The 24,538-nt window shown below is 38.6% G+C and overlaps 1 protein-coding gene across 6 annotated transcripts in view; it reads right to left on the reverse strand.

The window, feature by feature from the left end:
• Positions 1 to 1,197: 1,197 nt before the first annotated feature.
• Positions 1,198 to 24,538, reverse strand: part of Grm5 (glutamate metabotropic receptor 5) — a 482,266-nt gene continuing 458,925 nt past the window's right edge. For 4 of the 6 annotated variants that reach the window (XM_028856718.2, XM_028856715.2, XM_028856716.2 and 1 more), the window contains 2 exons: positions 22,728 to 22,823; positions 1,198 to 5,872 (listed from right to left, as the gene is read on the reverse strand). In XM_028856718.2, the coding sequence (XP_028712551.1) occupies positions 4,987 to 5,872; positions 22,728 to 22,823 (982 nt within the window). In that variant the 3' untranslated portion in view covers positions 1,198 to 4,986. Of the gene's footprint in view, positions 5,873 to 21,104; positions 22,824 to 24,538 lie in introns of those variants that run through there. The other 2 variants (XM_028856719.2, XM_037197651.1) reach the window with 2 other exon arrangements.

Genomic DNA, 24,538 nt, shown 5'->3' on the forward strand with positions numbered 1-24,538 from the left:
GTGATTTGACAATGTTTGTTTCTTGGGATGTTTTATATGTGTGAGTGTGAGTGAGTGTGTGTGTGTGTGTGTACACCAGAATTGCTTACAAAGGCTTGTATAGACTGGCCCACAAGTAAATATGTAAATGTATGTACAAATTTCTTTACACACACATACATGCAGCTACCTTGTCAGTTTTATATTTGTAACATTGACAGCACCCAGACAAGTCAGTTTAAAAATACCCCTATAATAAATTTAAAAAAGTAAAACTGTGGTCCCCATATTATTTTTCTAATGTAGTAATTTTTTATCTTAAAAGGGACATGTTGCAAAAAGCCATTTCATACACCCAGGATAAGTCCTGGTCCCACTGCCAGCAGTTCCCCAAAAAGATCTAGCCACATAACTGTCATCCACATCCAGAGGATCTAGTTCAGTCCCATGTATGTTCCCCAGCTGACAGGCCAGTGTCCATGAGCCCTCACCAGCTTGGGTCAGCCATCTCTGTGGCCTTACCCTCTCTGAGGAGTAGATGGGGGTTGGGGTTGGGGGAGGTAGGAGGGGAGAGAAGGGGAGGTAGGGGGAACTGGGATTGGTATGTAAAATAAAGAAAAACCTTTTTGTTTGATGCATGGGGGTTTGTTGACTTCCCATGGGAGGCCTTATCTTTTCAGAGGTGGTGATGGGGGATTGAGTTGAGGGGGAAGGTTGGGGGAAAGAGCGGGAGGTGGGATGAGAAGGGGATCTGTGGTTGGTATGTAAAATGAATAAAATATTTGTTAATTTAAAAAAATTTAAAAAGGTATATGTAGAGGTCTTTGTGGACAGGGGACAGTATCTCTGTTTGTTTGAATTGTGGTTGATTTGCTTTAATTTATTATCCAATGATCATAATTCGGGTGTATGTATGATTCAGAACTTAAGATTAAATTATAAAATAGCTCTTTTCATTCTCAGGATATACCATTAGGACAACATTCTAAGCATTTGAGGGGAATAATTTTGAAGTCATATCATAGTTTCTTTTTTTAATATTTTTCAAAAAGTAACTGGCTTCACAAACACCAACTATAACGTGATTTAGACAACTGAGAAGCAGGCAAGTATATTTTAAAATGATAAAATAAAACACATTTATACAAGTACAAAGCGAAACAATGCTGATAAAAATGTTAAAATTTATGAAAAAATCATTTGCAATTCACATCAAAATAATTTAACATTCTCTATTATTTTAATAGTACAAGCTGCAACAACAGAAAAAGAACAGATTGTGCACAGTTTTAAAACCAAATCAGTTCTGAGTGCAGAAAAAAATTAAGTACAAGCACTTGTAGCCCACACAAATATTTTAGTATTGGCACCATCTTTCTAAACATCTATATTCTATATAGATTTCTAATTACAACATCACCAGCAGCTGCCATTGAATTCTAGAAAGACACACAATATACATAGTATATTTGTTCACATTGGGAAGATCAGTGAAATCCAGCCAACTGTTTTATACATGCCCCATTCTTCAATAGACATTAGAGATTCTCCCAGGCCTCAAACCATCTTCAAAGCAAATTCTGAATTATCTTTATGCTTTCACTGATCTGTATTTTTTTCACAGTATAAAATTGTAAATGGTAACTATAGAGATTCTGACAGCTTGAGGGTTATTAATAAGCTGTTGCTAAATGTGAACTCATATAATAACTTTGAAGTCTCCAGACCATGTACATTTTGCTGGGAGACTAGCACAGTAAATTTTTTTTCTTTTTTCTTTTTTTTTCTTAAAAAGAGTGTTGAATTCCTGGTTTGGAAGTCAGCCTGCAGCAGAGCCATTATTCAATGCATTTACAGTCATAAATAGCTCCGAGTCTTTCTGATCACTTGCTGGTATGTCAGTCATTTGAAAAAGACTATCATGTCCAAAGATTAGCACGTTTGGAGATTTGTTTTATTTTTCTCCTTTGCATCTGTCAGTTTTCTTATGAGTTTCCTCTCCATATTCCTGGTCTGCTCCCTATGTCTAGCCCTATTCAAAAACAATCTTCTCAGGATCACTCTACTTCTCTCAACAGTAAGGTGAGTGCACCTTTTAGCCAATAAACTTAGTCAAACTAGGTCTCCTCTTAGTTCCCAGGACCAAAATCGTCTTTTAGGCCACTTTACTGGTCTTTAGCATTCTCATCCTTCCTTTTAGTCAGACAGGTCCCAACTGATTTACTACTGGGTACCAGGAACAGATTGTTATCAAGGAAACTCAGTAAGAATAGGTACCCAAATGAATTGGGAAGTTCATATCCTAGCCCTAGAATAAATATTCAATTCTCTTTATATTATAGTTATTACTTGGAACCTGGTATTAAAATTGGCAAAGAGAGAGTTAGCATCATTCCAAAATAAAAGATTTCAAAGATGTATTATTGGTATGTGCAATATACAATGTATTCAATGAGATGGCAAATGTTATTGTAACATATAAGGAAAATAATTTTATCTCCTTCTAATTGAATAAATTATTTTATTTATAGCTATGACATCACAAAAAATTATAGATGGAAATTGCATTAAACTTAAATTTCTGGTGCAACTTTCTGATAAAGTGGTAAACTTTTAAAGGAAAAAATGCCACAGAAATCATAGAAAAAGTATTTGTTCATGAAAAAAATCGAAGGAGTAAAACTCATTGCACATGAAAATAAAACAGAAACCAAGGTAAAGAATCAGTGAAACAAAATTTACAACTCAGAAAGCAGAGCATATCCAGAAAGATAATAACCCCTAAGAAAACAGACACTAAAACCAGGTGAATGCCACGTTTTTTTGTTTTTTGATAGATACCAAGGGGCACTGGCATTTCAAAGTATTTACACTGGGTTTTCAGGTAGAGGCAGGCATTCACTTTCGATGAAGCTATGCAAGTTAGCTAGACTTTCTTTTCTGCTTCATGAATATCATTACTATTTGGGATCACATTGCTCCGATGATGCTATTTTCAAATCTGACTTAGGAAGCTTAAGTCATTGTGAATTATTGTTAGCTTATAATGTGGAAGATTAGATTTAAAATTTCAAATAAGAACAGCAATGTCAGTAGTTATTACAACTCTTAAAACTGGAGAATGACAGATTATGGCAATGGATAGACTTCCAGTTTCAATTTCTTTTTAAATCAGATGGTAAACAAACAAGCAAAAACAAAATCCAACAACAATAATAACAACAAAAAACAAAACAAAAACAACTAAAATAAAAAAAAAGACCAGGATATCAAGGATATTGAAATAGGAATTTTAAACTTCTATTTAAATTTCTCTCTGCCAAAAATATACTTCTGTCTCTTGGCAAATCTTTCTCATAAGGCTATCTTTAGTATAAGGCTGGGTCAACTGAACTTTAAATTTATAGAATACCTCCTCCTTTTATTACTATCTTTATTTAAAAATCAAGAACATTTGGTACCTGAGGATAGCTGCAATGGGACCAATAAAAAGATGACAGTAGATTCAGGTCTTGATCTACAGTTTCTACCTATATGAGTCCACCAAAGCATGTATATTTTTTATTGTAACTCTAAAACTCTTTCCTGCAGTATTTATAAAGTGACAGTATGAAATGCACAAAACCATGTCAATAACTATCTTAAAAAGTAAAGGATTCATAATTGCTTTGCCTTTTTTGGAATGGCTGAGAAAGACTGTGGTTGATATTAAGGTTCCTCTGTTTTAGTGTTCTGTATTGCTTTGAAAAAAAATCTACATTTGTCTTAGTTCATAGCTGCCCCATATAAGCAGCCAAGAAAAGATAAAATCACTGCCCATGGGCATAGCCAGACGTTTGCTATGCTGACTTTCCTGTATTGAGATTCTGCTATTATTATTTTTCTCAATAACAGTTCCTCCAGTTGTGATATCTTTATAGTATCTATGGATCACTCTTTCAGATGTGGGAATGGGGTTCAAAACAACCACCAACAATAGAGGATCTCTTTGTATATATCAGGTTCTTAAAAGAAAAGAATGAGTAAGCTCATTGTGGATCTTACTATTTCAGCTGGCAACAGTAATGGAAGGGCATTCATAAGGAGGAGTGCCTGTAGATCATGAAAGAGAGCCAGGCCACAGCTCACGAATTATTACAAAGAGAATTTCCAGCTACACAATGCACCCCAGTGAGGGAATTACAAAACAATGTTCCAGAAAATATTTTTTTTTTTTTTTTTTTTTTTTTTTTGCTACTCCAGTATTGATTGGCAACATGGTGAAATAGTCCAGAAATCTTGCACTGGTTTTCTTGGTTAATGGAGGTGAATCTGAAATAACCAGGTGGAATCCAGGATGCCGGCTTTTGGAAGAGCATCTCACAGCCTGATTAGCAAGTCTCTGCTAGAAACTCTCTGTACATTAACACAACACTCACTATGCATTTGTGTTATTCAGGAGACCCACAAGCCTCAGTAAATACTGGGCCCGAGTTACAACTATCTTTCCAAGGTCTACATGGCAGGATCAGGAAGGAAGGAAAAAACAGAAAGGTTAACTTTTTTGGTCCCAGATTTTTGAGTTAGAAAATGTACATTCAGTGTTTGGTGAATCAAAGACTCTTCTGGGAAAATGAAGCAAACAAACAAAACTGTTTACAGTTGCTTATTAACTCCACTTTTCACGGTCCAGGGTACTGTTTCACACTGTTGCTGCCTCAGAGCAAAGCACTTGGTATTGTAACTGCTTCACCCATTCCTGGTCAGCACTCAAAAAGAGAAGCAGTGTTTCTTAAAAGCCCATGTTTTCTAAGGCCACTAGAAGATAATCTGCCAGAAGATGTGTAGTTGGTGTCGTCATCGGCTGTTTGTGAAATAGCACTATTGATCTCGTATCTCCACTATGTGTGCCCTTGGCATCATTCACCTCAGGTTCTCTGTTGGGGTGACTATGGGTGTCGCTGCGCCCATGTGTGAACACCGAGGTCTCCTGCTGCTCATGCCGATTCCAGAGAAGTTTCCAGTGGCTCACAATGACGAGGAACTCTGCGTGTAATCTCTGATGATGAGAGTGTCATATTTGGGAGATGATGGGATGCAGAGGGCTGACTCGGAAACTGGCGAGTTTGGGGTGGTGCTCCCAGAGTCCACCGAGTCCCTGAAGGGAGATGGCGGAGTGAGGGCTACCAGCTCTTCCAGGTCGGGTTTGCCTGGTGCAGCCTCGGCTCCTGCAGGAGTCTCCTGGGCAGGTGACGCCCCTGCCATCTGCTGAGCTCCTCCGGTCACCTCGATGGCCGGCAGTGGCTGGATATCCGCGAAAGTCGTCATGGTAGTGGGCAGCTGGATCTCTTTGGGGATCAGGTAGGACGAGCAGATAGGGGCACCGGGTGGCCCGGGCGCCGCCGCGGTGGACAGCATCATGGAGTTGAGCTCCGTGATGTTGGCGGTGAAACGCGTCACCACGCTGCTGATCTGCTCCATGAGCGAGCCCTGCGACGAGCTGCTGCGTGCAGCTGTCTCCGAGTGCAGGGACGGTGCGTCGTCGTCTGTGCGGCCCGCCGAGCCGGCGAGGTGGCTCAGCGTGCTGATGGGCGAAGGAGAGCGCGGCCTGGCAGCTGCTGGGAAACGCTCCTCTGCCTCCACCACGTCGTACAACGCCTTGGTGCCTGCATCAGGAGGCTCCGGGCCACTTGTCACTGCGCATCCCGAGCCACCAGTGCCCGCCGCCCCGGGGCCCGAGCTACCTGCCCCTGCACCCGGCCCACGGCTCTCTGTGCTCTTGGGGAAGGGTTTGATGACCGCTGTCTGATTGGGATTCTCCTTCTTGTTGATGTGAACGGACAGCCGCTGCCACAGGTGCTGCCCTCGGCTGCTCTTTTCGTTCTGGGCCCACGTCACGGATTTTCCATTGGAGCTGTGGAGAGAAGAGAGCAGAGAGGTGACTCAGCATGCGCCCTAGCAGGCTTCCATGTGGCTTCCCCAATGGTGGGAGGTGATGGGGACCTGAGTAAGAAGGATATTCTATCATCCTTGAAGATACGACCCACCAGGACAGTGTGGGAAGAGAGTGTGTTTGAGTTAAAGGATGTGTTAGCTGCCCTTCATTGTACTATTACAACAAAGGGATTAAGTATTAGGATAAAGGACCATTTATCAGTATTCTGCAGGCATTCGTACCTCACCATGAGATCAGCAATGCTTTATGCTGCAAATCCATTGTGTTGTGTGTAGAAAAGCCTGGCATGGAGCCACAGGCTCCTTAGGGTTAGCAGCCTACAGATGGAAATAGTAATTACACCAAGACCTCAACTCACTAGCAGTTAGAAGAGTGAGGGAAAGGTGAGTCAGGGTTACCAAGAAGGAGACAGTGACTCCAGCTCAGCACTTATTCTGCGGGTGGATATGTATACCTAGGAACCGCTGTGTGAACTCTTGATTTTGAATATATTTATTTAATCTGGCTTATCGGCTGGAAAATGCAAGTTTAATGAACACACATACAAATTTCTAATTAATTAAAATTTTCTACACCACAAGAGTCCTTCTTATAATTTGTTTTCGGCCTGCAAGTTGAATAATAATTTCATCAGAGAAAGCGTGGTGTATTGCCTTGAGCACCTAGCACTGTGATCTAAAATTAGGGTCTTGAAGAGTGTCGCCTGGCTGGCTGACAGGAGGTTCGGAAGGCCTTCTTCACTCTTTTCTCTCCCAGGCTGCCCCTGTGCTCTGAAAGCTACCCTGATGAAGACGGCAATGATGCTTCCACTTCAGAATCTGCATCCTTCTTTCTGCCAAAATGGCTGGTAGCTACCAGACTGTAGATGGTCCATGAGAAACATTATGGTGATCAGAGGATATTGCATGCCTTGCAGGAATAGCTAATGGAAGGATCCTTTTGAGGAAGGCAAGGTGTCTGTCACGTTTTTTCCAGCTAGTGTTTTTCTACCCAGTATAAATAAAGTGTTAAAGAATGAAAATTTCCCTCTCAAGCAGAGGTTGCAACTAAACTTAGTTTGAGTAACTAAACTTAATTGTTTATAGACTCATCAATGGAATTTCTTCTGAATAACAAAGTGTGCCCTCAGGAAATTTTGATATTCTGGATTGGGCCTAAGCATGAATTCATAATTTAAGAATTTTGTTCAAGGCCTTCCCCACTGAAGTGACTCTGTAGCATGTGTTTCATAAACTGAGAAACCCTGATGGAAAGCACTCCTTGTTTTCTGGGTTCTACTTGCTCCCTAGGCCTCCTTGCTAGAGGGCTTGGTTGATTTTGTCAGGCAGAGTCCTGACTCCACCTCCTTTAAGATTTCCTGTTTACACCCACCACAGGAGCTGAGCTAAGACACTTCTCAGATGACAGACCATCCTTTCCACAGCTTCCTCAGCAGTGTTCTTGGCTCTTTCTTATTCTGCTTAATATTGCTTTGTCACCCCCTGGCACTTTGCAGTTTTCCTTTCCCTACTCCTTCATGTGAACTCACAATCTCTTTAATCATCTCAATATATTGCCATCTAGTAGTCTCCAAAACTCAGAAAGTGAAGTGTCCCCCATCCACCACTCTTCTGGTAAGAAGGGATGAGTCATTCCCGAGTTTGCAGATAGCAATGCATTTGTAGTAGCAGAAGGAGTGCTGACAGATGCTCGACTTTCTTTCTAATAGTTTAGGTATTTATATTTCCACTTTGCATTAACCTGACATGGAGTTCAAAGTGCATTATACTTTTCTTCCCAAGTGTCCACTAGCTTCTGCAGCATAGCACAGAATAATTGCCCAGGTTATTTATGGGATTTGACTCAGAGGATGGCTGCCAACTAGTCCCACTTTCTGTTACCAGCAGCCTAAGAAACAGACATTTGGAGAGGGGTAATTACACTTTCAGGTCACTGCACGCCTTTTAATACAAAACATGGGCTAGAAACCAGAAGAGTAACTGGAACAGTTCTTCCAAGTGTTACCCTAGGGATGCTTTGTTTTCTAGTAGGAAGGTTTTGAAAACATCTGCTTTTAAAAGTCTCTCTCTCTCTCTCTCTCTCTCTCTCTCTCTCTCTCTCTCTCCCACCCCCCACACACATGTGCACATGTTCCCTTTCACTTCCTTCCTCCCTCCCCTTCTCTCTTCCCCCTCAATTTATAGTGATAAAATATAACTTCTATGTTAACATTGATAGTCTTTTCTTTCATACATAGTCATGCAGTGAGATAGTGTATTAGAAAACCTTTGAGTAAATGTGTAAGAAATCATTCTAAGGAGAGAGAGAGAGAGAGAGAGAGAGAGAGAGAGAGAGAGAGAGAGAGAGAGAGAGAGAGAGAGAAATTAACAAGGCAATATGACTAGGTATAGAAGATACCCAAGCAATGGAGTCCAATTATTGTGAGCCCTTCTTTCCCCTCTGAAAAATGAATGGCATTTTGTTCCCTAGTAAGGGGAATTTGTTGAGAAAGAAAAGCTACTTGCATCAGTCTGTTTCTTTGTTGAATGTAGTTGCGATGAAGACAGCAACCTTAACTACTCTGTTTTATAACAGAAGAATCTAAATGAGCAATGAAGACTGAAGAAGACTCTTCAGCTAACAGGTCCAGTGTTTGCAGTCATGTAAGTGCAATGGAGAAGAGATCTTAAAACCTGGGTTTTAATTCTAGATCTACTATCCAAGATGTTTGGAATATAAAAAAAAATTTCCTATGCCTCATCAAGAAATGGTTTTCTCAGCCGGGCGGTGGTGGTGCACGCCTTTAATCCCAGCACTCGGGAGGCAGAGCCAGGCGGATCTCTGTGAGTTCGAGGCCAGCCTGGACTACCAAGTGAGTCCCAGGAAAGGCGCAAAGCTACACAGAGAAACCCTGTCTCGAAAAAACAAAAAAAAAAAAAGAATGGTTTTCTCATTTGGCAAAGTTATCTTGAGTATTAAATGAGACAATGCAGGTTAAAAGATGTGGTAAGGACTGGATGTTTCTTGTTCCATGTGAACACAACATGTCAGCAAAGAAACCTCTGTATTTAGTGTTATTTTGTTTCTGGGTTTCAGAAGAAGGTAATTCCATGGAAAGTAAAACAGTTTGTAACTCCACAAAGTCTTCCTAGTTGTTTCTCCTTTGTCTGACTGGAGCTCCACTGTCCTGTGGCCAAACCCACCCTAAGTTCTATCATCCTACACTGTTTTCTTGGGTGATCACACTCATTCCACTTTCTTCCTGAAAGTTCTCATTGTCCTCACTACTGCTGCCTTGTTCTTTCCTGTGGTGATACATTGTGTACCTTAATAAACTTGCCTGAGTATTGGAGGACAGAGCCAGCCACTAGATCAGACAGTGGTGGCACACACCTTTAATCCCAGCATTTGGGATTTCATACCTTTGCTTGGGAAGCACACATGCCTTTAATCCCAGGAAATAATATGGCAGGGAAGAGAAAGGATATAAGGCATGAAGAAACAAGAACTCACTCTCTTTAGGCTGAGGATTTTGTAGAGGTAAGAACTAGTGGCTGGCTATTCTGCTTCTCTGATCTTTCAGCTTTCACTCCAATATCTGGTTCATGGTTTTCTATTAATAAGACTTCTAAGATTCAAACAACACCTGGCACCCAACATGGGGCATCCTAGAGGTCTTATTAATACTTCCTCTTTTGCTTAAGCATGTCTTGTCTTCCTTCCCCTGCTTGGCACCCACCTTAATTAATTAACTTATTTCTTCCTTCCCTTCCTCCCTCTGTCCCTCCCTCCATCCCTCCCTCTATCCTGCCTTCCATCCTTTCTTCCTTCCATTTATTTCAGCTTAACTGTCTTGTAAAAAACATCTTCCCACCCAAACCCTATTCAGTTGGATTCTCACAACCACAGCATTTAGGTATGTAAGGACCCTGCCTTATATCTGCCTCATCTTCTGGGTGGGATGCTATAAATGCACAGACAGGCAATTTGTTCCTTGTCATACCCACAAAACCTAGTGAATTGTACAGAGTATAATATTGCCTAAATTATTTTTGTATGTAATAATTAACTTGATCAACATCTAGTATGAGCAAAATTAAATTTTTTTCTAGATCTATTTGTTATGTAGTATGCACAAAGACATTTTATTAACTAAATATAAAAGCATATCTTGATGTCTATAATGAAAATCACAAATCAATTGTTTTTGAAACTCATATATAAACACACACACACACACACACACACACACACACACACACACACACTGATTTTAGTGAGTTGTCTCAGTGGCAAAAGTTTACTGAGAGAGTTTGGGTAATGGAGAAGGGATAGGATCCGGGTTGTGGTTTTGAGAACTGCCCCTGACTGATGTTGACAGACTGACTACTTAAGATCTTTCCTTATCAGCAAAGAGTAGGAAAAGAAACATCCACTCACATTACATCTAGAAAGAACCCAGATGGTTACCTGGTATTCAACCAAGTGCTGCATCTCTGCAAATATAGAGTATTATTCATCATCATTACATCTTTCATTTATATGAAGTAAGATATATTGATTACTTCAACTGGGAAGTATTGTTTCAGCTGCAGGATTTTAAGATTGTTCTAGTGGACAGAGGCAAGAAAAAGCAAGGGGATTTTCCTTTACTTCTCTATAGATTTCAACTGCTCCGCAGTACATGTATTCTCAAAAGAGAAGTGAAAAAGGAAGGGATAAGACAGTCCCTCCACTGCGGAGAGGGGCAAAATACCACTTTTTGTTCATCCAAGGAGCATTAATTCTCTTCAAAGTATAATACTGTAAAATCTAACATCTACCCCGTCCCCCGAAAAGAAAATAAGCCAGGTGGCAGTGGCACAAGCCTTTAATCCCAGCACTCCAGAGGCAGAGACAGGTGGATCTCTTTGAGTTCGAGGCCAGCCTGGGCTACAAGGTGAGTTCCAGGAGAGGTGCAAAGCTACACAGAGAAATCCTGTCTCGAAAAGCCTATGTGTGTGTGTGTGTGTGTGTGTGTGTGTGTGTGTGTGTGTGTAGTCTCCCTTTTATGGCAATTATCTCTTTGTCATGGAAAGAAAAAAATGTAATGTAATTTGAAAGAGATTTCTCTTTTGTTTACATTTCTGGGCTGCCAAAAATGTACATTTTACCTGGATTCTCAGCAGTTGTTCTTCGTCCCTTCGGTGTAAGACACTTAAATAATTTATTCATTGCAACAGGCTCTGAATATCAGGTTGGTGGCCTCTCCCATCTCCCTATTCATTTGCCCAAATCTGAGGAAACTGGAACATCTTGTCCCAGCATGTCATTATTAGACAGCACACATCAGAGTTTGACCGTCACAAAACTTTGTAGACTATATAATGTTTCTGTTAATATTAATGCAGCTGAACAATCTGTGTAGTTCTGTCCCTTCTCAAAGCTAATTTAGGGTTTTGGTGTGATAAAAGGAAGCATATAAACATTAACATTTTCATTTTGTTGAATTAAAAAAAAAAACAAAAGAAAATCCTAACTTCGTTTTTTGTTGTTGTTGTTGTTGAATGGTTATTAGCACCCTCCTGACTTACAAATTTTCAGGTCATGAAAGTAATCAAATATATACCCCAAAAGACATTTTTAAAAATGGCCTTCATTAATGAAGCTCTCTTGTTTGTGTATTTTGGTTTTGAGGTTAGCCAGAAGGGAGTTGTACTGTAAGTATGTGCTGCTTAAGACAAAAATATTTTTAAAAACAGTAAGAAACTTGAAACATCCTTAACTAATGATGCCTGTAGAATTTATCAGAAAATAGTAGGCTAATGAAAGAACTAATAAATAAAATCTATTACAAGCAGAAAATTTGTGATTGTAGTTATATTGTTTGAGAAAACTTTTGTCAATATACTTTACTTTCTACTTTCTGTGAACTACAAAGTGTTCGATTTTTATAAAAGAAAGGAAGTTAATATTTTTATATTCAGACTTTTCCAAAGTAGGTGAAAGAATAGAGCTTTGCTTAAAAGTTGACATCTTGATTTTTTTAAATTACATTAAGAAATATACCATAGTATCTATGAAAATGGAGGCATGATCTATATAAGTTTCCTCAACTACAGCATAAACGTATATAAAAACTATCTTGCTGATAGAAACTATTTAACATCTCTGGTGACATATGCATTGGAGACATATAGAGAAAACACTTAACTATAAAGAAATGAAGCCAAGGACTAAACTATCAAACACAAATGCAAAACAAAAAGGACACCATCTTTTATGTGCATAGTGCTATGTAAAGGACTTCTAGGAAAGATCTGACTGTCAAGGCTGTGTGGGACCAATGCCATTATAGGCCTTTTAAAAGATGATACAACCTTTTAAAAGATAATAAGCTCAGTGAGATTAGGTTGCTTACCCTACACAGTTGGAGTTAATAGGTGGCCATATGAAACAAATACCTCATCATGACTTACAGTTTTGATTTCAATGCCCATGACCTTACACTAAATACTCACACAAACGCACAAACACACACAGACACATAGACACAGATACAAACACAGACACAGACACAGACAGACAGACAGACAGACAGACACATTGCCTTTCCTTATTTTATGGAAAAAAACTTTAGGTAGTGTTTGGAAATAGTTTGTGCTTTAAGTAGATAAGATTAGTCACTTGATTTATATTGTTTTACCCCATGCCTCAATACTTGTTAGTCATATAGTTACTCAGAAAAGCAAGAAAACTCCCTGTACACCTTGCTGGTCATTGATTTTAATAATGTCAGTTGATCAGGCAACAACTTTTGCCAGAGAAAATGACTAGATGTCTTGATGAAGGCATTCAAAGCTAACACCCAATATATGTTAATATTATGTGACAGTTTTCAATCTTTATTCATGCTTTGAAATAATAAAACCATTTTTTTTCTGGGTAGTTCTAGTTTTCTCTGACTTATTCTTGGAATTTCAATAAATGGTGCATGTTTTAACTGTATGAGTAATCTATAGGCATGCTATCTTAAAGTTTTTGGTGCTTGAACAAATATTGATGTGGTGGTTTTAAAGAGAATGGCCTCCATAGAAAGCTGTGTGCTATTGTTCTATTAAAGGAATACAGCAATAAAATGCTATACCCGTAGATCAGTGCTTTGCTCATCCATCACCAGAGAAGCTTTTTTTTTTTTTTTAGTAGATGAGAACTAACACAGAGACAGACAACTGGACGATGTATAGAGAGTGAGAGATTTTGGAGCACTCATTTCTAAATGGAATTTCTTCATCAAACGTCTACAATCAGAACTCAGGGGGTATATATAGAAGAGGAGGTAGAAAGATTGTAAGAGTCTGAGGGGATAGATGACTCTAAGGAAACAATGTTCTCCAGACACAACAGAAGAGATTAGAAGAGATTCACATATTACTCTCAAAAATGCAGGCAGCACTCACAAGGCCAGTATAGTTTCAAATCAGACGGGGTGTCAGTGCTGACAGAGGAAAGTGCACATGGGCTACCACCCCTAACCAAGAAGCTATCTGCAATTTATACATCTTGCAAAGAAAAAAAAATAGTTTTCTCCCATGGAGTCTTACTGGGTATATGAACCCCACTTCAGGTCAGGCCTCATGCCCAGGAGTATATGGCCAATACAAATGAACTCAATGGTATTTTTGTAGACTTTTTCATCTCATGTTGCTTTATTTGAGAATTTAAAAGAGTTTTGGTCTTTTGTCTGTATATTTTAGTTTTTCAATTTTGTGTTTTTGTGGGGGTTTTATGTGCATTTGTGTATGTGTCTGCTTTCTTGCTTTATTTTTGTTTGTTTTTGGAGACAAAGAGAAAGAAAGTGGATAGAGTTTAGTTGGTAGAGATATTCTGGGAGGAGATGGGGGAGGGGAACCATGACCACCATATATTGTCTTAAATTTTTTTTTTCAATGAAAACGCCAAAGAATAAAATAAGTAAAAATGGGAGTGGTCCTCCAGAGACTCATATATTTAGGTAATTGGCCCTCAGTTAATGAAACTTTGGGGGAAGAATTAGAAGATGTGGCATTATTGGAGGAAGTATGTGAGAGGAATGGGCTTAGCTTTCAAAAATCTACATCATTTACAGTTAGCTTTCTCTGCCTCATGCTTGTGGGTCAGATGTAAGCTCTCAACTACTACTTCAGTGTCTGCCTGCTTGCCTGCTGCTGTGCTTCCTACCCTGATGGTCAGGAACTTCAGGTCTCTGGAACCATGAGTCCAAAGCTAAATGCTTTCTTTTCTAAGTTGCTTTGGCTGTGGTATTTTATCATGTCAATATAAACCCCAAGACAATAGGCAACAAATGATAGATGGTATCTTTACAAGTAGTTTTCAATTGTCAACACTTTTGATTTTGTAGATGAGAAACATTAACAGTTAAGACATATTTCAAAAGTGACAGAAAGAAAGAAATTAAGAGAAAAATATATATATATATATACAAAAGATGGCTACCAGTATTCAGTCATAATAATTTGACAGAGATGAGTTGTTTGTTCTTAGAACTTTGAAATGAGGAAGAAGATAAGAGGTGGGAGGTTGCAAAGGGCAAGGTCAGTGAGAAATCGTGGAGAACAAGAACAAGCATTCAATTTCCATAGCTTTGGTGTAGGACAGATGACAAAGAATTAAAAACTTCACAGGAAGGAATAAAAACATTGCCAGCAGCAGTGGACAGAGAAAGCCACCTTCCCACAGTGGATGAAATGCTCCAGGCTTCAGTGGTTGATGGAACTTAATGAAATACTACAAGAGTGAAAGGCATTGCTCTTCATCAAGGCAGTAGAATCCAAATTTCACAAACCCACAAAGAATGTTCAAGAGATAGTCAAAGTTTATTTGACTATGTGGGGATGGTGCAGCAGTCAAGGCTTCAAAAGGTAGAGTTTGCACCATTTATCAGCATTATGAATTCTGTGTGGGCACCTCCAACTTAAGACTTTGTATTTTCCCCCTCTTTTCTTCTACTATTTGAATAACGTACTATTAAATTGCTTTGGGCTTTTCATTATCTGAAATAGATACATGGTCTAACACAGACCAATTATAGTCTACATGCTTGACTAATAAATGAGCAGAGAAAGAAACACTCATGGTCCATTTCTGTTCTATTCTTCTGCTACAAAAGTATAAATTAGTTAATACTATGTATTGGATCTTTTTCTAGATTGTTTGACTTGAGGCATCATTATCTATTATCTTCTTGGACTCCTTCACTGCTTCACCCATTGGTGGCATTTCAAATTTAGCATCACTTCCATAGAGGATGATGTTAAAACCTGATATTTTTTTAAAGTTAATTTGTCCCTTAGAGATTGAAGAACAGAGAAGTGACTTAAGCAAAACAGGGTTATTTAAGAGGTGGTTTTGATAGTATAGGAAGGCTGTGCCATGATGCTAAGGTATAAATGAGTGTGACAGAGTGAAAATGGAATGGAATGTACTGGTGAGAAAACTATGGGGAGAAAACACATTTGCTTGTGCCCATTGGGTTTTTCTTAACATAAGAAGACTTTAGAAAAAAAAAAAGCTGCTACTGAAAAAAAATGTTTGAAGGACTGATTTGCAAGTAAAGCACAGCTTAATGCAATCTAAAGACCAGGGACTTTAAGCAACATAGATAAAAAAAATCCATTAATGTGCATATTGCAAATTTGACAGGGAAATTGTATCCCACCATGTCTAATGTCCCAAAACCTTTCTGTCAGTTTCTATGATGTGGATTTTTCTTCTTTTCTTCCTGTCAGTGGCTATATATTTCGTGATAATTGCTCCAAAGATTATTTCTTCCCAAGCCTTTAATCTCTAACAAAATTCTCATAGAAGAACCATTTTGTCCTATCTTCTGTGGTTTAACAACAACAGGAGGCCTATTCAAAAGTTGTTAAAAGTACCCAATGCTACCAGTACCACCATTGCTGCACCCAAGTTCCCATTAAGAGACAGTACTTCACAAAGTAAAAAGTGCCTTTGAGTATGTGCAAAATTTTGGCATCTAATTGAGTCATTATAGTTTTCTTTCTTAAAAAGTGCTTTCTTTTGATCCAGGATTCACTTACATGCATTGAAATCTAAAACCTAAACTATAGATCATCATGAAATATATCTTTCAAGCTTTGTGTCAAGTGTTCCAACTAAGAATAGAAGGGGGTTTAGTTTTGTGTATGCTTTTCCAAAGTAGGAGATGATTTCTTTTTCAGCAATCACTATAAAAGTCACATTGCAAGTTAGTAAAGAAAACAACCAAACAAGATTCAGTTGTTTGTATCTGTGGGCTGATCAGGGAATTCAGCTTTATTATAAACCTTGCATAAAACACAGGATTGAGGATGGTAATAGAGTCCTGAGAGAGTAATGCTCCATTTCAATAGAACTTCACTGCTCATGAGTTATTTTTTACTTGTTTTGTCATATTTGACCTTCCCAACAGCTGTGTGTCATAACACTTTTCTAAATGGGCCTACTATTTGCAAGTCAACTCCCATACAAAATCTAGAGCACCCCCAAGGCAGGAGCTGTGTGTATCTTCAGTGCTCAGAATGGTACCAGGTGTCAAATTGCAGGCTGGGAGAATTAGTGAAATGAGGCAAATTATACAATCCTGAGTGTTCAGCATTACATAGCTATTATTACTGTAGATATGCAAACTCAGGTGGATACATCTTAACGAAATTGCCCAAGTCAAAGTGACTGATAGAACAGCATGTCAAATCTCCAAGGAATGTGAAGTATCATAGTGAAAAGCTGTTAGGTGTGGAAAGTTCATTTCATATATTTTAGAATTTACTGTATGCATAAAGCATCCTGTTTGTGCATAAATAATGAGCTAACATCTTAAAACAAAACTATGTTGAAGAATCAGTTTTAACTGGTTTATGAGACATGGAATTAGATGAAACGATTAATTCAAATTTCAGAGTACTAAGCTTTGCTGTCTAGTTTCTGCTCATTTTTCAACACTTCCTACCTAATAGGAACAAAGTGCAGTGTATGCAGTTGCAAGATTTTATCCATGTTATGAAGGGAGACTAAAAGCAGAAGGTGCTCTACAAAATCCAGCACACACTTAACATCATTATAATTTTAACTTCCTGACTGTAAAGCAAGTGTCTTCTTTTTCTGCTTGGTTTATTTCGTAAGAAAGTATTTCAATTTCTTTCTCACATGTTATAGGAACTCATGAACTACAGAAGGCATTATCTCAAAATACATGCATATATATGTAACTAGAATGATTTATAAACAACTATGTAATATATGTATAATTGGGTAGGGAAGAAGGGACAGAGAGAGAGAGAGACAAAGATAGAGACATAGAGAGACAGAGATAAGAGAGAAAACAAGTCAGAGAGAGACAGAGGAAGACCAAGAAAGACAGTAAGAGCATTTGCAAGGAATATATTGAGTCAAAGACAGCAGCCTAACAAAATTCTTCTATCAGCTCTTTCCTTTCTCAAACAAGAGGGTGCTGGACAAGACCACTGATTAAACATAAAACATGAGTGTCGTGGAGTTCCTGTTGCTATTTTCCATAATTCCTCTTACAAGATAACATCCTAGGATCAAATAAGTTAAAATAAAACTAATTCATGAAGAGTATCTTAAGACTTGACATCAGGCATGTGTGTTTAGTGAAAGGTAAGGTATTTGGGCTATCTGGAACACAGAGCTTATATGCTGAAGGAGAAAGAATAAACGTCAAATAGTGAGTTTGGGTCAGCTTTGAAGAATGAATTGTCTTGCCTTCTGAGTGCCTGATGTTGGATTTTATCTAGATGACAATATTGTAATTATTAGTTTGACTTGGATTGAGCTGTGCTCCAATTTGAGTTCTACCATTTACCTTTCTTAAAGAAGAAATGAAAGGTGGTATGAACAGAGCACTCCAAACAGTGTGTGGTGTGTCTGAGCACCTGCTGCTATATGTTGGGAGGCTGGTTTTGAAACTAACTATGGGATACTACACATTTCAAGCAGGGGGATTACACGACTGAATGTTTTTTGTTGTTATTATCTTTGGTTTTACTCCCTCATTCAAAATTGAGTTTTGAGAAGACAATAGTGGTGGTAGGGTAGGAAAGAACAAGGCACAGAAGAACTTTCTAGGTTAGAGGCCTCAAGGAATAGTTTGTTTTTTTTCAATGTATAATTTGTTGAATGACCATTTTGTGTTAGATAGAATACTGTACTCACACAATCTCATTTAATTTATTTTAGCATTAGAGGTAGGAAAGTGCTGTATTATGTTCATTCTTTGTAAATGGTGATTAAAGAGTTAAAATGACACCTTATGGTCACACATTGCTGAGAATATGAGCCAGATTATAATGGCACTTCAACTTCAGGATTTTCATTATTTTTTTTTAACGTGTTAGCCATTTAACATTAACATTAGACTCATTTCTCTCACCTATAGAAAAGAAAATGCTTTATGTGTTCTTTGGAGAACTTAGGTTATAACATATGAAAAGAGACTAATGTACTACGTGATGCACAGTAGTTACAGGAATGATAGCATATTTGTATATTTTATATCTCTCTAACTGAATAAATTAATATGAAATTGGCTTTGGGGAGGATGACATCAAAAACTCCTAGAGGTCCTGATCTGTCATTAAGCCCGAGCTGACCTCTGTTGCACTGTAAGGGCACATTCGTTTTCTTCTGTGGACTTTGAATTTCACAGAATGGGGTGCCTTAGCCTTTCTACTAATTTATCAATGACTATTAGGTTACTAACAGATTCTCTAAGGCATTATTAAACAACTGTAACTGCTAAAATGAGATGCTATATATACTAGGTGAAATTAGTTATTCAAGTGACTGGATGTTAATACTTCATAAAATTAATGTCTCACCTTTTCAAAAAGTAACCTCACACTACCCTTGTTCCTTCTAGTACTGCTGCAGACTACACATCTATCTACTTCTCTGGACGAAAAAATCCCTTTTTAGAGACAGGGTAACTATGATTCTTTTCATGGGCAAGCTTGAACACATCAGAACACAGACTCTAGCAATTATTCCCTGTGTCCCTGTGGAGACTGGAGTTAATAATATCCATTGTTGAGCTTTAGTCATTCCTGAGTGTGGACCATCTGTGTGTGAACCTACATGGCAACAACAGGGTTGAGAGAGTACCCATGTCTATAGCACTTCCCTGGAGGGGTTTCTTTTACTTCTGTAGTTAGAAAGATTCTGACACACACTAAGACCATACACAGTGAAAAGATGAAAAATTACACTCTATTTAGAGACATGCACACACATAATAAACTGTGAATGTAAACAGAAAATAGAAATTCAGCACTTCATTAAGCTAGTGTGGTAGTGGGTGCATGTGACAGTCTAATTCCTTTACCAGTGTTTGGGTGAAGGTAGGACAGAAGTGAAGAACATAAGAATTAATTTCTATTGCTAACTTGACAGGATTTAAAATCATCATGGAAACAATCTCTGGTCCTGTCTGTGAGGAATTATCAAGACAAGGTTACCCTAGGTGAGAAGGCACATGCTAATTGTGGCAAATATTATTCCATAAGCTCAGGAGAGTAAATAAATAAATATTAGTCTCCAGATAAAAAAGGAGAAAGCAAGCTGAGCACCAGCACGCATCACCCCCTACTACCTGACTGCATATGTGATGTGACCAGTTGCCTTAATCCCTGCCACTCTGACTTCCTCATAATGATGGACTACACCCTCAACATACGACTCAAATAAGCATCACCTTATTTAAGTTTCATTAGGTCAGCCATTTTGTCACCTTGCAATGAGAAAACTAACTAACTAATACAGAGAACTTCTGTCTATGACCCTGACAATATAGCAATGTAAGATGATGTGACAGGGTTAGCTCTTCTGTGGTTACAGTATTGTTGAATTCTCTTCAACAGCCACCAAAGCTCTGGAGGAATAAGTCTAGATAAGAATTTTCCTATCTATTCTGCAATTTCCCTAAAGAAACCAATGGCTTTTCAATGATCAATTGAGTTTCTTTTAGTTCTTTCCTGGGAGTGTGTGTTCAATAAACAGCACAGATTAGGTTCAAGTCTTTGCAGAGGAAGGATGGTGTGTGACTATGTGTCACTAGTTTGAGTTGTGACTCAGGGAAGACTTTAGGAAGAACACACACACACACAAAAGGAAGGAAGCCATGGCAGCAGATGAGGGCAGTATCTGCAGGTGTCTCATATGCATCTATTAATCTTCTTGTTAAATCTTTAGTTCCACGTAAGCAAATTAGAACTAACTATTCTAGCCCTTCACTTAGAAATTATTTTCATAAAATTTATTTCCATCTTGACCCATTTTTCTTTTAATTTTTATTTAAGACTTATTACCATAATTTATCTGTTTATTTATGAGATCAAGTATAAAATGGGGGGAAAAGATATCCTCACCTTGTGAATTTTGGCTTTATTATTTTTGTGTGTGTATTGTCTGGTCTTTTCCTCTCCTGAAACATTCTCAGACAATCAAAACACATCTTGTCCTTACTCTTTCTGCCTTCCTGTCACCACTTTTTTCTTTCTCTTAATTTCTATTTGATGCCAAGGACAGGAGAAGAAAAGTTATAAAGAAAAGACCAGTTTTGCCCAATTAACTCTGCTTATCTGTGGGGCTTAGGACGTTGCTTCAGTAAAATGCCATTACTTATGCTTGCACTAGTCCCCCTTCTGACAGATCTGTGAAATAAGCCTTGTTATTAACTTGACCATATTCAAACAAGTGAACACACAAAACTTGAATGGTACTTTGCTGTTGCAGAAAAATGTGGGCTCTTCTTGAAGTACATATTGAAATGGTCACCTCTGTACATCTGAATCTGACTCAGAGATAGTTGGTCTATTGGATTTGGTGGGTCCTAGCTCCACACTTTATACCCTACTCTTTCTGTCCTCCTAATTTCATTAGTCAGACAACATTTATAAAATCCAATCTCTGGACTGATGAGATCTGAGAGTTCTAAAAGTTGATTAAAAATGCCCAAGACCACCTAATGGAGTAACTGGGAACTAATGCTTATCTTAACTAGCACCACAGACTCTCCCAGATGAACAGCTTGTTACAAAATGCCAGTTTGTGAACTGAAGATTATATATATATATATATATATATATATATATATATATATATATATATATATATATCCCAGGGCTATATTGAAATACCCTGGGAATCCTGTTACACAACGAAGTCTGATGTTGTGCATCCATAATTTTCTCCAGTGTGATAGGCAGTGGATCATGTGCTGGATTTTGGAACTCCAGTTCTAGGCTTCATATCAGAAGTCACTCTGGACAGAGCCTTCCAGCTTTCATTTGATGTAATCACTGTTACCTTGTCTACTCTACTCCAGAGCTGTTGTTGGATTGTTTTCCAAGGACAGAAGTTACAGCATTTTGTACTAAGTGAAAGGGAGATCAGGAGCCATAAAGGTTGTCTGTTGTGTCACTTCCATAAAACTCTGTTGAGATCCAAGAAGGGATTATGGGCAAAAGAGTGTGTGTGGACATAAAAGTGCCTACATATGTACACACTCATTGCATTGTCTCTGAGAGCCATGAGCCTAGTTTGTTAAGCTCTTGGCTATGGCTTCTGTGACATCAACCACACAGTTCTTGGAAGCATTTTCACTGACTGCCATGAACAGACCCCAGCAGTGATGCAGTGCAGTGGTCCTGGAAAGAAGTGAGCCATTATTCTGAAAATGGGAAAGATCCCACCACTGAGGAAGCAAACAGAATGTTTGGGAGGTAGAATTTCAAAAGGAGTCAACAGTCTTACTTTCTGATTTACACAGCTGGGCTTCAAGCTCTCAGCACATGCAAACACAAATGGACGTACTATTTTCTGACTTCCTCTTTTCTCACGTATAGGATAATCTGCAACACTTTCTCTGAACAGCTCTCTACCATAGTTGAATTGAGAAATGACCCAAGAAATATTTAACAGGAGAGTTAGCTACAGTGAGTGATTTCTCAGCACACGGTTTTTCCCACATTCTAGAATTGTTTAATACAATCCTGACTATCTACTTCTCCACAGCCCTTTTCTTAAAACGCAGTTGCATGCAAAAAAAGCACGTTCGTTTCATGCAACACAGCTCAGTTGTGGCTTATAGATCCAAGTAACCCATCACACAGGGTACAACTCAGTTGGAAGTTTCTAGTACAAAGAAACATGCACAGCACAGCGATAGGAAGTATTCACCACCAACACAATAAAGTCAAGGAGCTGCAAAGCTATAGTAGCCAGAGGAGGATTAGCTTTCCTGATTTCAGTTAAAGAAATGTCTCTTGCATTATCATCCACTCATTTCGCATTGTCTTTGTTCTTGGCTATTATATATCACATTCAATGTAACTCAGATTGATTTCCTGGCCCAGTGTTCCCTCGATTGCAATCCTTCTCTCAAATCCAGTCCTTGTCTTTTGCATTTGTTTCATTAAACAATTGGATATTCCTAAAATGTGGATTTCCTCCAATATCTTCTACTTTGCAAACTCCAGAACTGTTTAGCCAATAAATTAAAATCCAGTGAAGAACTGACCGTTAGCTAAGGCTTCAGACATGCAAAGCGCACAACCCTAAGAAACAGCAGCGTCTGGGACAGGAGGCTCCCATTAGTTGACATGAGGATGGCATAGGTTTTACAGATCAAACACACACAACAAACCAGTGGTGGCCCGTGTTGGACTTACTGGACGGAATGCATAATTGAGCAAGGACCCAGACCAGGGAGCCGCCTCTTCCTCTAGCTTGCATACATTTATTTCACACCACCTCAGGCCACTCACAGTTTGCTTACCTGCTCATTGTTGCTCTCCCACCATTCCCCATACTCCCTTTGGGGGTGAAACACTCTATTTCCGACTTGTGCTGGGCCAGTCTCCTGTCTTTGTACCTGGTGAGCATGAACAAGGACAGGAGCAAACAGAAAGATGTGATTGTGTGCTTAACCGCCAGGCTGAGGAAGAGCCATGGCTGCAAACATGGTCACCCCGTACCAAAACAAGGATTTCTGCTTCTCACTGAAATGGAGGCTGACCTCTGATATTTACTTGAAGATGCCAATGGTATATGGAAAAAAATTGGAAATGATTTTATTACTTTGGGATTAAATCACACACAACATACTCTTTACATAACAGATTGATCTGTAAATTCATCATGTCTTTTAGTCAATTGGTGAAAAGAATACAATCCCTAGCATCTAGAAGAGATGATAAACAATAGGGTTTGTTTAGAGCTTACCATGTATCAGACTTTGTACTAGAGCTTTACCTAATTTTTTTTCCTGTCAGCAGTCCTGTGACAGAGGCGCTGCTATGATTATTTCCATGTTACTGAAGAAGAAAGGTAAAATTGCAAAGATTAAGTAAATTGACAAAAGACAATCAGTAAGTGGTTAATCTGGGCTTTGAACGCAAAGTCAAAGTTTGGAACCCAACTTTAGCCTTCTATCTTCAAGGTTTTACAACTAAACTATGTCATTGTTTCACCTTACTGAGGGATACCATGTCTGAATATATTTTACATGCTGGCAATATTAAAAGAAAAAAAAGGCCTTATATATATATATATATATATAAAGTTTCAAAGTCAGCTTTGGGTGGCCCACAATTTAGACCATGCCTCAAATACATTTTGTAGCAGAACTGATAGCTCACCTCCCCAGGGAGCTACTAGCTATTTTATCTAAAATGAGTACTGCAATCCCTTTAACATGAATATACAAGGGGTAGAAGATGAGCCCTTCTGAGGGCTCTTTTGAGACAGAGTGCTTGTGTAGAAACAGTTTCTTACTCATTGTTCTAAATCTGTGGGGTAAGAGGAGAAAAGGTCAGTTCTGATTCCAAATAAGGACAGCAAGGCTGACTTAACTGACTTTGCTAAAGTCCCAAGCCAAACCAATAGAAAACAACCTTCAGAATAGCTTTCAAGGTACAAGGCTTCAGAGTATGTGCTTTGGTCCATGTGGCTTGGTGTGCTGCCTGGCATTCATCAGGCAGAGAGAAAGGGAGTTGCTATGAGGAGACTTGTTTAGCCTAGTTTAGTCACATTCTCTTTGGTATGCTTTTCTGCTGTCTCACAGGTAAAAGGAAATGAAACAAAATGTAATAAAATCAAGATAATTATTGGCTCTGAGGTAGAAGTCTTAGGATTTTTCCTCTTCCAAAGTGTTAACACTGTTTTGTATTTGAATTAAAATGGATCCTTACATCAAACTCAATGGAGGGAAAAGATTAACTTATGAACTGTATGTTAGCTTAACATATATAATCCACAAGCTGTGGGTTTATATGCCATCTGCAAAGATAATCCCCAGATCTTGCCTTAGCAGGTTCACATAGTGATGGGAGAAGGAAGAGAAGAATAAGGACACAAGTAACTGTAGAGAAGAGAAAAAGAACTTGTTTAGGATGTAGAGACTGGGAAAAACACAGATAGAGGGGTCTTTGTTTTATGAAAAAAATAAGTTACAAGGGAAGCTGTGGTTAATTACCTGTCATTGGACAGCACTTCATATATCATAACAAAATACTTGGTATTTATTTTGGAATTGGATGGTATGACCAAAATAACATTGTGCAGTCCCAACTAAAATGTCATGACTGG

This window comes from Peromyscus leucopus, chromosome 1 (assembly GCF_004664715.2).
Source record: "Peromyscus leucopus breed LL Stock chromosome 1, UCI_PerLeu_2.1, whole genome shotgun sequence".
Taxonomy (NCBI): Eukaryota; Metazoa; Chordata; class Mammalia; order Rodentia; family Cricetidae; genus Peromyscus; species Peromyscus leucopus.